General features: G+C 39.0%; 1 protein-coding gene across 1 annotated transcript in view; it reads right to left on the minus strand.

The window, feature by feature from the left end:
• Positions 1-10495, minus strand: part of LOC124160232 (substance-K receptor-like) — a 50610-nt gene extending 40115 nt beyond the window's left edge. Inside the window, exon 1 of the mRNA XM_046536044.1 lies at positions 8173-10495. Coding sequence (XP_046392000.1) covers position 8173 — 1 coding nt within the window. The 5' untranslated portion in view covers positions 8174-10495. The remainder of the gene's footprint in view (positions 1-8172) is intronic.
• Between the last annotated feature and the right edge of the window lie 3477 nt (positions 10496-13972).

Here is a 13972-nt window from a genome sequence, read left to right on the forward strand (position 1 = left end):
TAAATACCAACACAATGCTTTGTTTACATTAAACGCGTTCAAAATACTTCAGGAAGGATAATGGGTAATGAAACAGTTCTCCAGGTGGTAGATACGTATCTGATCCGCTTTACGAACTTTTTTTTCGACATACTTTCTCGGCGGGAGTAAACACTATACTCTTGGATCGATTGTGAGAATCGTATGCAAACAAGCTCAAAATAATCATTTCTCGAGGGTTGAAAATCATTTCGGGAAATACTAAATATTTGAATATTGTTTTCCGAAGGTGACGCGTTAAAGGACGGATATGGAATAAAAGGGGAAAAATAAGTAACTTGAAACTAACGCGTTATTGTGCATATTATGAATGATATTGGGTTCAGTGAAGAGATTTTCATATACCGGACGGAGCCTCATTTTCTGTATGAATGGCAGCAGCCACGTAAATGAGGATCCAAATGATATGAAGACCCAAATAGAAATTATATCAATCGCAAATCTCCAACAATGGCCAGGCAAAATTGTTTAAAAAAAGGCTTTAAGAGAATGCACCCCTCTTGCTCGAACGGTCCTCTTAGTCGCTTAATACCTTATCAAAACTTGTTAAATTATTTTGAAAGTCTCAGGTTGCTGAGAGAATGTTGGTATCAATCTAGCTAAAGACAGTTTTATATTATATTATTGCAAAGTTGGTCACACCGCTATGTAAGTGGGGCTTTGTATTATGTCTTAAAAAATAATAGACACTTTCATTTGTGTGTAAAACGAACATAGCGTCATCACTTACGTAGTCTCAGTAAATAATTGAAATTACACTAGAATAAGACAGCTAATACCATAAAATCTAACGCATGGCACGTAGAGTAGACCTCTATTAACATTTGTCTGCAACTCAACTTTGAAAATTTTAACTCATAATTGTCTCAAATCTCTCGTTCTTATATATGGAATGGAGGTAAATGTTGAAAAAAAAAGTTTACTAAATGTGCACTGAAAATTTGAAAAGGATAGCGTAAGTTTGAAGCAAGTTATACATGACGAAAAAAGAGAGATTGGGCGTAAGTGGTGCATGGACATAACGATACTACTAGTACAATACTTGAAAAGGACCACGGAGGCCGATATTTCATCAGCAGAAAAATTCAGAGGCCAGAAGAATGCCTTCCCAACATAAGGGGTGGCCAACCAAACTGATCTTTTCGGAGGATATGAATCGTAACTCCGCGGTATCCATGATAAAAACACGAACGGTACAAACACAAATAACTCCGCGGGGCACGTATACAATTTCAATATATAAGTTTTTAATAAATGAATGCGGAAATTTTTTTAAGCTTTGGTATTTAATAATTTGGCCTTTAATAAATGAATATATTTATAAAAGTGTGATGAATGTAGCAGGCCTCTAATCGGACCGCGTGAGGCCCTAGGGTTGGCCACCCATAGTTTAAATATATTATGATTTTTAGTATCCAAACTTAAACCGAAATTAAGGCGTGCAGGCAGATAACTTGAGTTAAAAATAATTGTGATTAGTATTTTAGAGTGTAGGTCTTGAAAAATTTAACTTAGGTCAAAACTCTAGTCTCTTCTTTTTAAAAATTTACAACCGACTGTTTCCTCTTTTTTATGTTATTGTAGTAAAGAAATTGCAATATCCTTTTATGCTTTCATGCGCCAAATTAATGTATTCATATTCATTCATAGCCCCGATGAAGGCACGTAAATATGCCGAAAGGTTGGCAAAAATTTGCATTTGAATTATTCTACACCTAAACTCCAAGGCACTAATCAACGTTAAACATAGAGGTGAAGAGAAAGAAAAAAAACTCAGATAAAATTAGTAAATTGGTGCTTCAATGGCTAATAGGGTAGTTTCCTTCATCAAAGAAAACGAAAGGCATTGATTGCGATTCGTTACCCACCATTAATGTATTCATGATTTACAAATGATTAGGTTTTAGAAATCCCAGTTTAGACGAATGGCAACGGTCAATTTTAACCTCATTTTAAAAAGGCCAGATTGGCGCCCATGCGATGCCACTTCACGTGACTTCGCAGGGACCCAGTTTCTGCACGAGTAGATAGTTTTACATCGTCTGAGATTATCGATGCATGCATGAGGCACAGAGCTCAGGGAAACATCCCTTAATAATCACATATAAAAATTGCCTATGATCGGAAAATTTCCTTCGTTTGATGGGGTAATAATAATCCTTATTTAAGACAAGCTCTACCTGCTAGTAGCCTGCATGGTAGCGGCTCTCACAGCCTCGCACCAAGGTGGCCTCACACGGCGGCAGCAGGAACCAGAATGATGTCGCACGGGATTTTCCCAGCATTCATACTTAGCAGTCGCGTTTTCGCGCGCTAGAAATTTTTCACTTTACATTCAATGGCGAAAAATAGATATCGTCATTTAAAAATCTAAAAGCGTGAAATACGTACTCCAGAAGTAATAATCTTTCGATTTAGGCAATAAAAAAATAGGAAACCACCCTATTCTGCCATCGTCCTCAGGGCGTTGAGTGATGGTCCAGATTTTTCCGCGTTCATAATACAATAATTTTTGTCTAAGAATAAGATTTGTCCGCGCACATATATTAACAAATCTTGACCGCGTTCACAATATAATGTAATAATTTTTGCCTAACAGTAAGATTTGTCTGCGTTCATGTATTAAATAAACAAATCTTGACCCGCGAAGCACTCATCCACAAAATTAGTAAAAATCATAAAGCAATCGTCGACAAAATTGAGAGTTTGCAGGAATCTCTCCTAAATCCTAAAAAAAAGTCCTCGGGAAAGAATGTCGTAAAACTATTGTTTGTGATTCCTAACGCGCTGTTCCAATGGAATACGAGGGAATGAGGAAAGGCCGACGTTTCATTTCATTCACATTTTTCCTTTCGCGCCATCCTGCCTCTTGTTTATCGTTCCGCGGTACTAAAAAAAAAGCAAGTGGAAGAGGAAGGGAGTAAGTGGAACGGATGGAATTATATGACCCCCTTGAGCCATAAAAGAAAAAGTGTAAGTTTTAGCATCGCCGCCGCCAGGGAGAGTTTACGGAAAAGGATATGTGCAGCAAGGGGGATGATGAGGATCTCGAAGACGAAAAAAGAAGGGATTTCAAGGGATGGGGTTATAAAGGGTGGTGGACGTGTTCTTTTTCCAAGTCCTTGGCAAGTGTTTGCGCACTCTTTTTAAAGGTCGTTCAAGCATTATAAAAAATGACAACGGACTGATTGTTATCTGAATTCTTCCAGATTTACCAGCCAATCACGGTCGCATCGAATATTTTCCCTTTTAACCCAATATTGCCTCTAAGAAACAAAAAAAGTGAGCTTTTTCACCTAGCTCTATTAAGGAAATGCTTAAACTACGTTTACTTTATGCTGTAAAGTTTAATGGCTAAATATATAGCTGCCACAATAATTATGATGAAGTAGAAAATTTACACATTTTTAAAATGAGAAGTCTTGAAATTTAATTTCTCCCAGAAGAAGCTCTGGGTTTGAAAGGGTTGATTCACGCCTAAGTAGAGGTGTCGCAACTAAGCAAATAAATAATAGTAACAAATTTGTATTGTAATAGACCCAAAAGGTCCCAAAAACTTTACAGAAATGAAAATTTCACTTGCTTTTTCAAATATAAAAGAGAAAGAATTAATAAAACATTTCGAAAAACCACAACAACTTCCACTCAATACAAAACTAGACTTGAAACAAGAAACAATATTGATCTTAAACAGAATGGAATTTGAGAAATAAATGAGAAAAGTTCACTAAATATTTAAGAAAAATTGAGTAAACCGTAAAGCATAGTTGTACACACTAGAGAGACCATGTCTGTTTACCAATTATAAGAATTCCAGGTTTACACTCATACAGAAGGAATAAGCAGTTCATACATAATATCAATAGCAGTCGGTAGTCTGTCGAGTGTGCTACAGACTTTAATTATATACATAATAATTACGATTATTCGAATGGGTACATTATTCAAAATGATATCCGATGAGTTTTTAATGTCTTCGATAATCCCTTCATGAATATCAAAAAGAATAGCAGCGTATTATCCATGCAGATTAATAAATGACAATATGTTACCCTAACCACCTCTTCCTCTCGTTTGAGCCACTGGGCTGCAGTCCACGGCGGATTTAGGGGGTGGGTACAAGGGGTCATGACCCCCCAAAGTTTATACACTTCATTTTATTAATTTAATATGAGTAACAGTTTTATATTCTAGCACAGCAGTAAAGGGAATGCATATGTCCAGTAGCGTAACTATGAGGGGGATAAGGGGATAGATCCCCCCCAAAGCCTCAGAGAAATAAAAAATTATTTTGTTTTCTAGTTTTGACATATTATAACTTTATCTCCTTAAAGCTAAATTTTTAGTACCTAAATTACGTAAAATTTATTTCCAGGCATGTCATTTTTAAAAGTTTTCCTGGATCTACCGTTACCTGAGGGGGGGTCGCCCCTCAGACTATCCCATCCCCTCCAAAGCATATTCCTAGTTACGCCACTGCATATGTCAATGCGTGGCGACAAGTCCCGAATGTGAAAGAAGATTGAGTTGTATTTAACGTAGACAGTAGCATTCCTATAAAAAAAATAACACGGGAGAATGCCCCTCTCTCCAGGGGGTTATTCTATGCTTCCCGGAATAAGGTCATGACCCCCTCCCTCTCCCCCCCCCCCCCCCCAAATGTGATCCTGAATCCACCCGTGGTAACATTTTACCTATCACAGCAATAGTATGAATGAATGAAGAGAGCCAAGGCATCCGTAAGCCAATCTTATGGATGCACGATGCATACAACTACTCCTGACAATGAGTAGACCAACCGTGATGGAAATAGTCGGGCGACCTCACGTGATAAAGGTTGGCTATAAATAAGCAAGCTCACACGAGACTTAGGGTAAATGACCAGACAAAGGAGCGGTAGTAAACACGAATCGGTGCCTCCTTTAGAGAGAGGAGTGCAGTCAAAGAGAACCATACGTGACGGTCAAAATATACAAAAAGTGAGTGGATACTCACAGTCAACGCGTGGAAATAAGTTCTGGGCGTAATGCTTCATTCGCCAACGGGCTGCCATCAATCAAAATTATTTACACAACCTTAAGATGTGGACAATGAAAACTGGAGGCAAGAGAGATATTTTTGATTTTTTCAACATCGGAAAATTAGATTAACCAGCGCCCGACAGACGGATAAGCATAAAGTAATAGTGTAGCTACTGATATCCATTTCAATTTAAATCAGACTCTTCTCTTACTTTTCTTTTGAGTTAATAGATAACCTTGACATAGGGATCTCCGAATATGTAAAAGAGAAATTGTAGCTTTATTTTATTTTAAGTCTAATAAAGTGGATAATTGCTCAAATCCACGCATTAAAATCTACTTGCACATGTAGCTTGGTGAAAAATATTCACATATGAATTGAGACTCTAGAAACCAAGGGCTACAAGTTCGAATTTATAATTTCGGAGATAAATACAGATGATGGTCGGTAGGGTACACCTGAGGCGCAGCGAGGGGGGGTCTTGGGGTATAAAACCCCCCAGAACTCACAAAAATTTTGAAATTTAATCCATTTTACGTAATTGGATAAATATTACTTTTAGAATAGTGTAAGGATTAATAAAATATCCCTCAGAAAGCCGTAAAACTCACCATTTTGAACCACTTGTCTTTAAAAAATTCTGGGGGAGGGCACCCGCACCTCCCGTATTCAATACCCCCCCAGTATTAGTTGCTCCTAAACCTCCCCCCAGCTGCATACCTGGGGTAAAAATATTGTTGTAACAAAGAGATACACGTTGATCAATGATAAGAGTGTATGACATACAGATTCAGTGATTCACTTGTATCCCTTTGCCACAGCAATATTGTGCAACCCACATACCATCTGCACTTATCTCCGAAACTGTAAAAATTGCCACTCTTGGCTTCAAGGAATCCTCTATTGACATTAATTATTTAAGGTAAAGAAATATTTTTTCATGTCCTCTCACTCTCACGTCGTTAACCATCTTTAAAAAACATTCCAGCTTCACCTGCATATAAATGAAAAGTTAAACTGGATTTTTTTCTAACCATGCCGTCAACTTTGACAAATAAACACGGGAGAGAACCACTAACACTAAAACTTTCTGATGCACATTCGCAGTACTTTAATGCCTAGCCCTTCATCACGAAACTGTCAAAATAGGGAGGAAGTAACAACGAGTTCCCATTCTCTTTTCTCCTCTGTTAACACGAGAATGGGAAGTTAAAGCACGCCAAGGGAAGAAAATACAATGGAAATAAGCAAAAAGAATTACAGAGGAGTTAAATTACGATAAAAATTGGAAATAAGGTAGAAATCTGAGGCTGTGCTGATAAAATAATGAATGCTTCTACTAACCAAATAATACTCATATATATTTCATTCGCAGAAACTCTAAGATGAGTACCAGCGCAGTAGATGAGCTAATAACTATATAAAAGTTAAAAATTAAAAAAACAGGGAAAATCTACATACTAATTTGAAAGGACGAATCACTCTACCCAAATCAGTCGTATTTTTCCTGTTTAGAGATGTATTGTTTTTTTTTTCAAAACTCGACCCAAAATCTTGATAATTTCAGGGTTATTAAAGTAATCTTTGTTAACATTTGACCTTAATTCAAGCGTCAAAATAAAGGGAGAAAAGTTTGGGGTAACACATTGAAATTTGAGATGGAGACTAACTTTTAATCAGTGGCGGATACATATGGGGGGGGAAAGGGGGCGGTCCCCCCTCTTGCGGGGCCGCCTTCTTTGCCGGACATTGACGTTGACGCAATTTTTAAACAAGTAATACGTCATAAAAAAGACTGGTACGTCAAGAAAAGGAGTCATGCGTCTTCTTAATGACATTAAGGAGATTTTTAATTCGATATATCTACCTTTAATGGTTTCCTTGCCTCCACGAGAGAGTAAGGGAATACATAAAGATCTCTTGAAAACAATAGCGTAGTGATTTCAAATAATAATTATCGCTTAAGGCTAAAACATAACAGGCTGGAAAGAAACAGAGATGGTTAGCAAAATTTAGTGACTTAATGAGTCAATGACAGTTTGGTATTTTGAGCCACTGACACATAACTAATCATTTGGAAGGTATAGGAGAAAGTTTTGTCTTTGCATAAATATGAACGCATACTTTTTTTACTATGCGTAATAATTTTATGACCGTCTGGTGCGCAGGTGAGTGTCCTCTTGCATGTTGCTGATTGATCATTCCCTGCCAAACACCCTAGAGGTGGCCTGAAGGGTATCTTGTAGATGTAGATACTCTCATTATTTGATACAAAGAAATTCAGTATTAAATAAATGAAGCCTCTCCATGTCCTATGCCCGTCATGCAATTCTTCTTCTTTAATTCTTCCCCTTTAACCAACAATGGCCCAAAATATTGGAAAACAGACAATAAAGTTGGTTTCACCGGCCGTAGAAAAATGATGGACCTGGGACAATTAACAATGTGCAAATCAGGTGATTTTGATGGTCACATAACAATGAAAAATATTAAAACCCGCATGAGCAACAGAAAGTAAATAATTAAAGGTGGAAGGGAATGTTATTCAGATGAAGATGATGACATGTATAGTAGGGTGGATAAGAAAATTCGATTTCTTTCGATGAAACCTGGCCCAGTAAAAAAGTTGTAGAACTGATCAGAAATAAAGCCAAAAAATGTTCAGACCACTATTTCCAAGTCATTTTCTATAGATTTTGTCGGATTATTTTCCTGAGGGGCAATAACTCGGCAAAATCTATAGGAAATGACTATGAAATATTAAATTCGTCGATTGGTTATCCTTTCCCCTCGTAAATGGCCGACGAGCCAGGGTAAGGGGTTCGCCTAGAGGTCTGTATAATTTTTTGGCTTTATTTTTGATTAGTTCCACAACTTTTTTGGGTTGGGGAAAGTTTCCTTGGGGAAAAAATCAATTTTTCCGACCCGTCCTAATGTACAGCTGCGAAGGCCCTGAGCAACCAAACCAATACATTAAAACTAAAAATGGATCTTTATACTTAAAAAATAAATGAATTAACCCGTTAAACAAGAATAGTTACCGTCAACGTTAAATGCTATAATATCCCCGAACCCAAAGACGATGGTTGGAGGTTAAATGCCGCTACTTACTCCTTCCCAGACGTTCCTCCGTACAGCTACCGCAACTCTTGAAAAATCTTATTCCGCAGAGCACAAATACTGACACCAGTCTTCAATGGCACAGATGTCTTAACCTAGGCGAGTTGAACTCACTATGGCGGTGAGGTTGTCCAAGTGAAACATCTAGCACACACTCTGATCCACCACAGACCGGGAACATTCGAATATCGCGCAGTTTTTGCCTTCTTGAACGTGCCTGAATCGGTAAACAACCTGGACTTTGAACCAGACCAACCCGATTAGAGGTCAAACATTCCACTTAAAAGGTTAGAAATTAGTTATTCACACTCACTACCACTTAATCAGGGATTCAATCCGTTGGGTTGGTTTTCATAGGTGAGGATGGAGCTCACCCTGAACTAAGGCGTATTAATCTCACACATTCATGGCCAGTTCCTTTTATCTAGGCCACTTCTCGCATGGGAAATTTTGTTTAGGGATATCCGAATGCTTCAAGCGGGGCTTGAACTGGAGGCCTTTCGATCAGCATCCAAGCGCTGTACCTATCCACTAGCCTAAAACACTGTTTTCATAGGGCTCTAAAATGTTAACAACGATTAGTAACTGTTTCGGCGGAGGACCTCCAAATTCCTTTAGGTCAGCAGCCGAGCTCATTAAATAACCACACTCTTCACTTTCAGTACATGAACCTCAACTCAAAACGGTGAATTCATGTGTTACAGTTTAAGTTACTTTTATGTGAACATTCCACCTCCTCTACAAGGTAACAAAGCGCGGATTGACAACTTCGAATCATTCAATTTCCCCCGCGACAGGGCACGAGCTTCCACCGCCAGAAGCCTCCAGCACTTTCTAGGTACCTTGGTTACGCCGATGAATAGCGATAGTAAATACGCGATGCTTCAATTGTTTAGTTGCGACAGAGATAAGTAGCCTTCCATGGATGCTCCAGAGTATGAGCGCGTCAACTGGAACTATTGACGGCTTCGGGAAAGCAATAGATATCCATTATCCATACAGCAATCATTCTTCACAATATGAATAGCCACTGTCACCCTTTATGGGGCAATGCTAAAAATCTGATTTAAGCAGGATAAAATTATCTTAAACTTCTAAAACTCTGAACTTCACACGAAATTCTTCGCTTTTTCACAGAACCAGAAAGATTTTTCCACAGCATGTGGTAAATTTAAGCCAAAGTTCACTTTTAAAAAACTCGAATGATGTAAATGTCAACGAACAGTTAATGCCTTATTTCGAATAGAGTACGTGAAAGTATATCTCACTACACACAACTATGCATCTCACTGCATACTACTATGCTGGAATCAAACTATTTCCGTCCAGATACCTTGGAAAACTCTTGCCATCACCCAAAATACATATTAGAATGTCATCACAAAGCGGAGGAATCTGTGAAATATATTACGTGGAAAGTGTTCGTCACTCAAAAGCTTTCACCTCTTAGCCATTAAAGTCTGTTTTCACGTTCATAGAAAGTCCAAATAGCAGTCAGAAATGGTTTCGATACTGCATACTTGACAAATTATTCAGCGATGCAACCTAATATAAAAAATCTTGATTTTCCACCAGTGGACTGTAAACTCAATAAAGAAGTAAACATCCACCGCATATAACCTGTACACAATCGAAACTAAACGGTCTGCTGATATTCATTCAAACTAATAGTCGATCAATCGAATCATTCCTTACCCTGTCATCGTAAAGTTCAACACATGTGCAACTAGGTTCGTAATTTATGAATGAAATGTTTCAATTTCCAATCAATCAATAATGTAATCCAAGAGAATTTTTTCTATGGAAAGCTTAAGAAGGATATATTTTATGTGTGTGAGATTAAAATTATCTCTCAAATACTACAAAAACAAAGGAAACAACTCTCAGAAGCAAAAAAATACTGTTCCAATTCTTTCCATTTCGAAACACTTTTCGCGAAATGTCATCCAAGATAAAATGTCTCACGTCCGACCCAATAAAGGGTTTAAAATGGAAAATAAACGGAGAAGAACTTTGCTGATGGGCGTTTAAAATAAACATGTAATTCACACGAATATGAATGAAAAATATTCCGGAGGCAGAAAAGCGATCACTTATATAAGTTTACCGAGTTTTTTAACACTTTTTGCAAAATGCCATTGAAATTAAAATCCTCTATTTTTCTCTACTGATGGGTCACAGTTCGACTCCAGCTCGGGATCCACGGTTTGCGGGGTACGACGAAGAAGATCACATCTTTAGATCACGACACTTCCAGTTCGCGGAGCCGTGGAAACTGATGCAGCACAACTGCTATCGTTCGAGACAAGTTGAACGGGAGTATCCTCCGAACGAAATGTATTTGGAGTGTCTGCGGTAGCGAAGGAGAGGGGGTAGGGTGGGGATTTGAAACAGTGGAAAGGAAAGGGTCGGGGGGGGGTAAGGGGAAGGACTGGCCTCAGCATAGGGGGCAGGTCGGAAGTGGGGGGAGGAGGCGGAAAACAAATACCTAGGGACAGAGTAGTGCGATAAGAACGCCGGCACCTCGTGAATGATTTGCGCATCTGGAACAAAAGAGGAAACAAATGAAGGCGCACCTCGCATTCACGAGTGTGGAATCGGGTCGGTTAGATGGGGCTTGAGTTATGGAGTCCCTCCGTCAAGGGCTGGCGGATTTAGGGGGGGAGGGTGACTGGGGTCATGACGACCCCTCAAAATTTTATCAAAGTGTTTTAATTTTTATTAGCTTAATAGTATTTGTACCACTATAAAGGAGTTTTCGCAGACTTTTCACGCCCCCTTCTTTTGTGAGCATTTTCCTACAGGGGTTTTTTCCAATAACGACGAAACTCTATACTCTATATCCTTAGGTTTTACCCACGTTTCTTCACACCTTTTTACACTTGGTAAATGTAAATTTGTTCTCCCTGTATTTTTTACAAAACATTCTTCTAAGTATCTTTTGTTCCAATTCGACTTCATTTAACTTTAAGAGTAACTTGACATATCCTCTGCAAATATTTCACGCATTTCGAGGCGTTAGATTGAAGATGGGACTTTCTCGTCCAAACCTCGCCCAATAAAGATGACTTTTTATTATAATTATTAAAGGGAGTGAGTAATATACACTGTAGATATATTCAAATGTATGGCTACAAGTCCCAAACGCGAAAGAAGTTGGAGTTGTATTTATGGTAGAGATTAGCAGGGGGGCAGCTAGGAATTAAGGCTGGGGGGGGGGGGTGTTAGGCGCAACTAATACCGGGTTGTGTGGTGGTATGGAATACCAACCAGGATAAGAGGTATATGCGAGATTAGTAAATTGCGGAATTTTAAAATAAATGGTTGAAAATGGTGAGTTTTACGGCTTTCTGAGGGATATTTTATTCATCCTTACACTATTCTATTAGTTATATCAATCCAGTTAAGTGAAATGGATTAAACTTAAAAATTTCTCTGAGCTCTGAGGGGGGCTTTCATCCCCCAAACCCCCCCTCCCTCGCTGCGTCACTGGAGCGTAGCACTCCATTCGGTAAAAAAACAAGCTCAAAAATAAAATAAGATGTGTCATTAAGCTATCTCGGGGGGTATTTTTTGCTCCCTAGGTCATGACCCCCCCCCAAATTTTGATGCCCGCCCCTGTTCAAGGTCGCGGTTTCGAAAATATGGCGGAAGCTGTGCTTTTTTGTCGGAAATACGATAACCGAATCAACATATCAAGTTGGTCAATTCGCTGTGACCAGAGCCAATCATACGAAAGTGTAAAGGTATTTTTCATTATAGTAGGCATTCTATCAGCTCATTTTGGAGCTATAGCTAGGAAATTTGTTCGGAGGAAAGAAGGTGGTTCTTATGGAGGGGGTGCACCCTAAAGCGTGAATCACTCGATCATTTATTCCGTCCCTCAGAATGATAGCTGAAGCGATAGCTTTTCAGGGACCGAGTAGAGTAATCGGACCGGAAGGTGTAATCGCTCGACCAATCATTTTCAGAATCACATGGCCATTTCCACCCTCCCTTTTTCCATCGCTTATTCTGTCACTTAACGTAATTACAGCTGTCATTCAATGAAAAGCCAAGCGTGGAGTTAAGGCCGTTTTACACTGGGCATGGAATTGCGCAGGTTAGAAATGCATTAATTTCTACAATGGCGTGGAATCGCGCGAATTCATGAACGAAATTAGAACAGGGGCTATTTTGCCATCTCACATCCACGCATTCTCGCATGTTTTCTAGCAATTCACCGCTTTACACGACGCAATTTTGACTGCACCTTCGTACACACGTCAGATTGTGCAATTCTGTGCCCCGTGTAAAACGGCATTTACAATCGCTGTTAGCGGCCGTGAGCCCTGATCGGCTGAAGGACGGTGCCAGCGATGGTTTCAGCGATGGAAAAAGGGATGGGATTTCTATCCCTGGAGCCATCGCATGAAAAGGTCACTTTTTCCGCCATAATCGGAGCGATCGCTAGAGCTGTCCCTCGAAAGGAATGGAAAAACTGATCGTGAGATTCAGGCTTAAGACTACATCACCCAAACTTTTCGTGGGGAGCATTGGCGTAGCTTGAGGGTGAGAGTCCGGACCGAAATATAAAAACACAATTACTTTGTAGGAATAGTTCTCGGGTTTCCCACCGGGGGTAGATTTGGGTCACAGGTCCCAACCTTTCGATGACTAAGTCCGCCATCGTCTTCAGGATTATGCCAGGGTTTCTTCAAAACCATGTTTGAACGTCACTGTGCGATATGTAACTTAATTTTTTTTATTATTACAAGGTGGGAAACCCGAGAAATATTCCTGCAGAGCATGCGCCGAGAAAAACTCTAATTCTACAATTACTTTGCTTTTTCATAAAAGGAAACAAAATATTGAAAAATCATGAATAATTTATCTTTTTTAGTGCCAGCCTATTTTGTCCGGTATGGTGAAGAATGCTAGGGCTTTTTTTTTGGCGAATTTGCAGGTTTGCACTTAAAAATTTACATAAAGCCTAATATGCATTTTCAATGACTATTTTTTTTACTTGGCTCCCAAAACTTACGGGTAGGTTAAAGCATGACAGATACTAAAAAAAGATACCAAAGCTATAAGAGCATACCCAGAATCAAAACTAGGGGGCAAAACTAGCTGTAGTTGTTCAAGTTGCTTTTGCACAAAAAAGTTAATGAAACCAAAATTTTAAGGAAATTATGAAAGCCATTTATGAGTTTTTATAATTATTTGTTTGAAAAAATAATGATTTTTAATTTAGTTCCATATCTTATACTAATATCAATTTTCTTCAAAAGGAAAATTTGTTCATAACTTTTGTTTTGAACTAAATATATTTTCATTTCTAGGGGGAGGCGATTACCCCCTCTCTACCCCCCGCTGGGTACGCCCACAGGGCTGGATTTACCCAAAGTTACGCTGTAGGCACCTCTCCATTGAGCGCCCCTCCTTACTTGAGCCCCCCCCCTCCCTGATTTTTATGATAAGGCATAGCCACTCACATGAGGCGACAGGAGGCGTCCCTGGGACTGCGACACGCCAAGGTACGTGCCTATTTTGCCTTACAGTAAATTCGGCCCTGTACGCCCATGCAAAGTTACATGAAACTCAGAAAATAAAAGGTGTGAGTGTAAAACAATCCCGGCCAATAGATCAGCCCTTGGCACTCTTCACACATACCTCCCGCGCCAATGGATCAGCCCACTGGCACTATAAGTGTTATAATAATTATTTATAAAAGATTTTTTTGAAAAATTAATCTCATTAGATCATGAAAAGTATTAAAATTAGTTTGAAACCCTCTACTTGGAACTATGTT

The sequence above is a fragment of the Ischnura elegans genome, chromosome 6, assembly GCF_921293095.1.
Source record: "Ischnura elegans chromosome 6, ioIscEleg1.1, whole genome shotgun sequence".
NCBI lineage: Eukaryota > Metazoa > Arthropoda > Insecta > Odonata > Coenagrionidae > Ischnura > Ischnura elegans.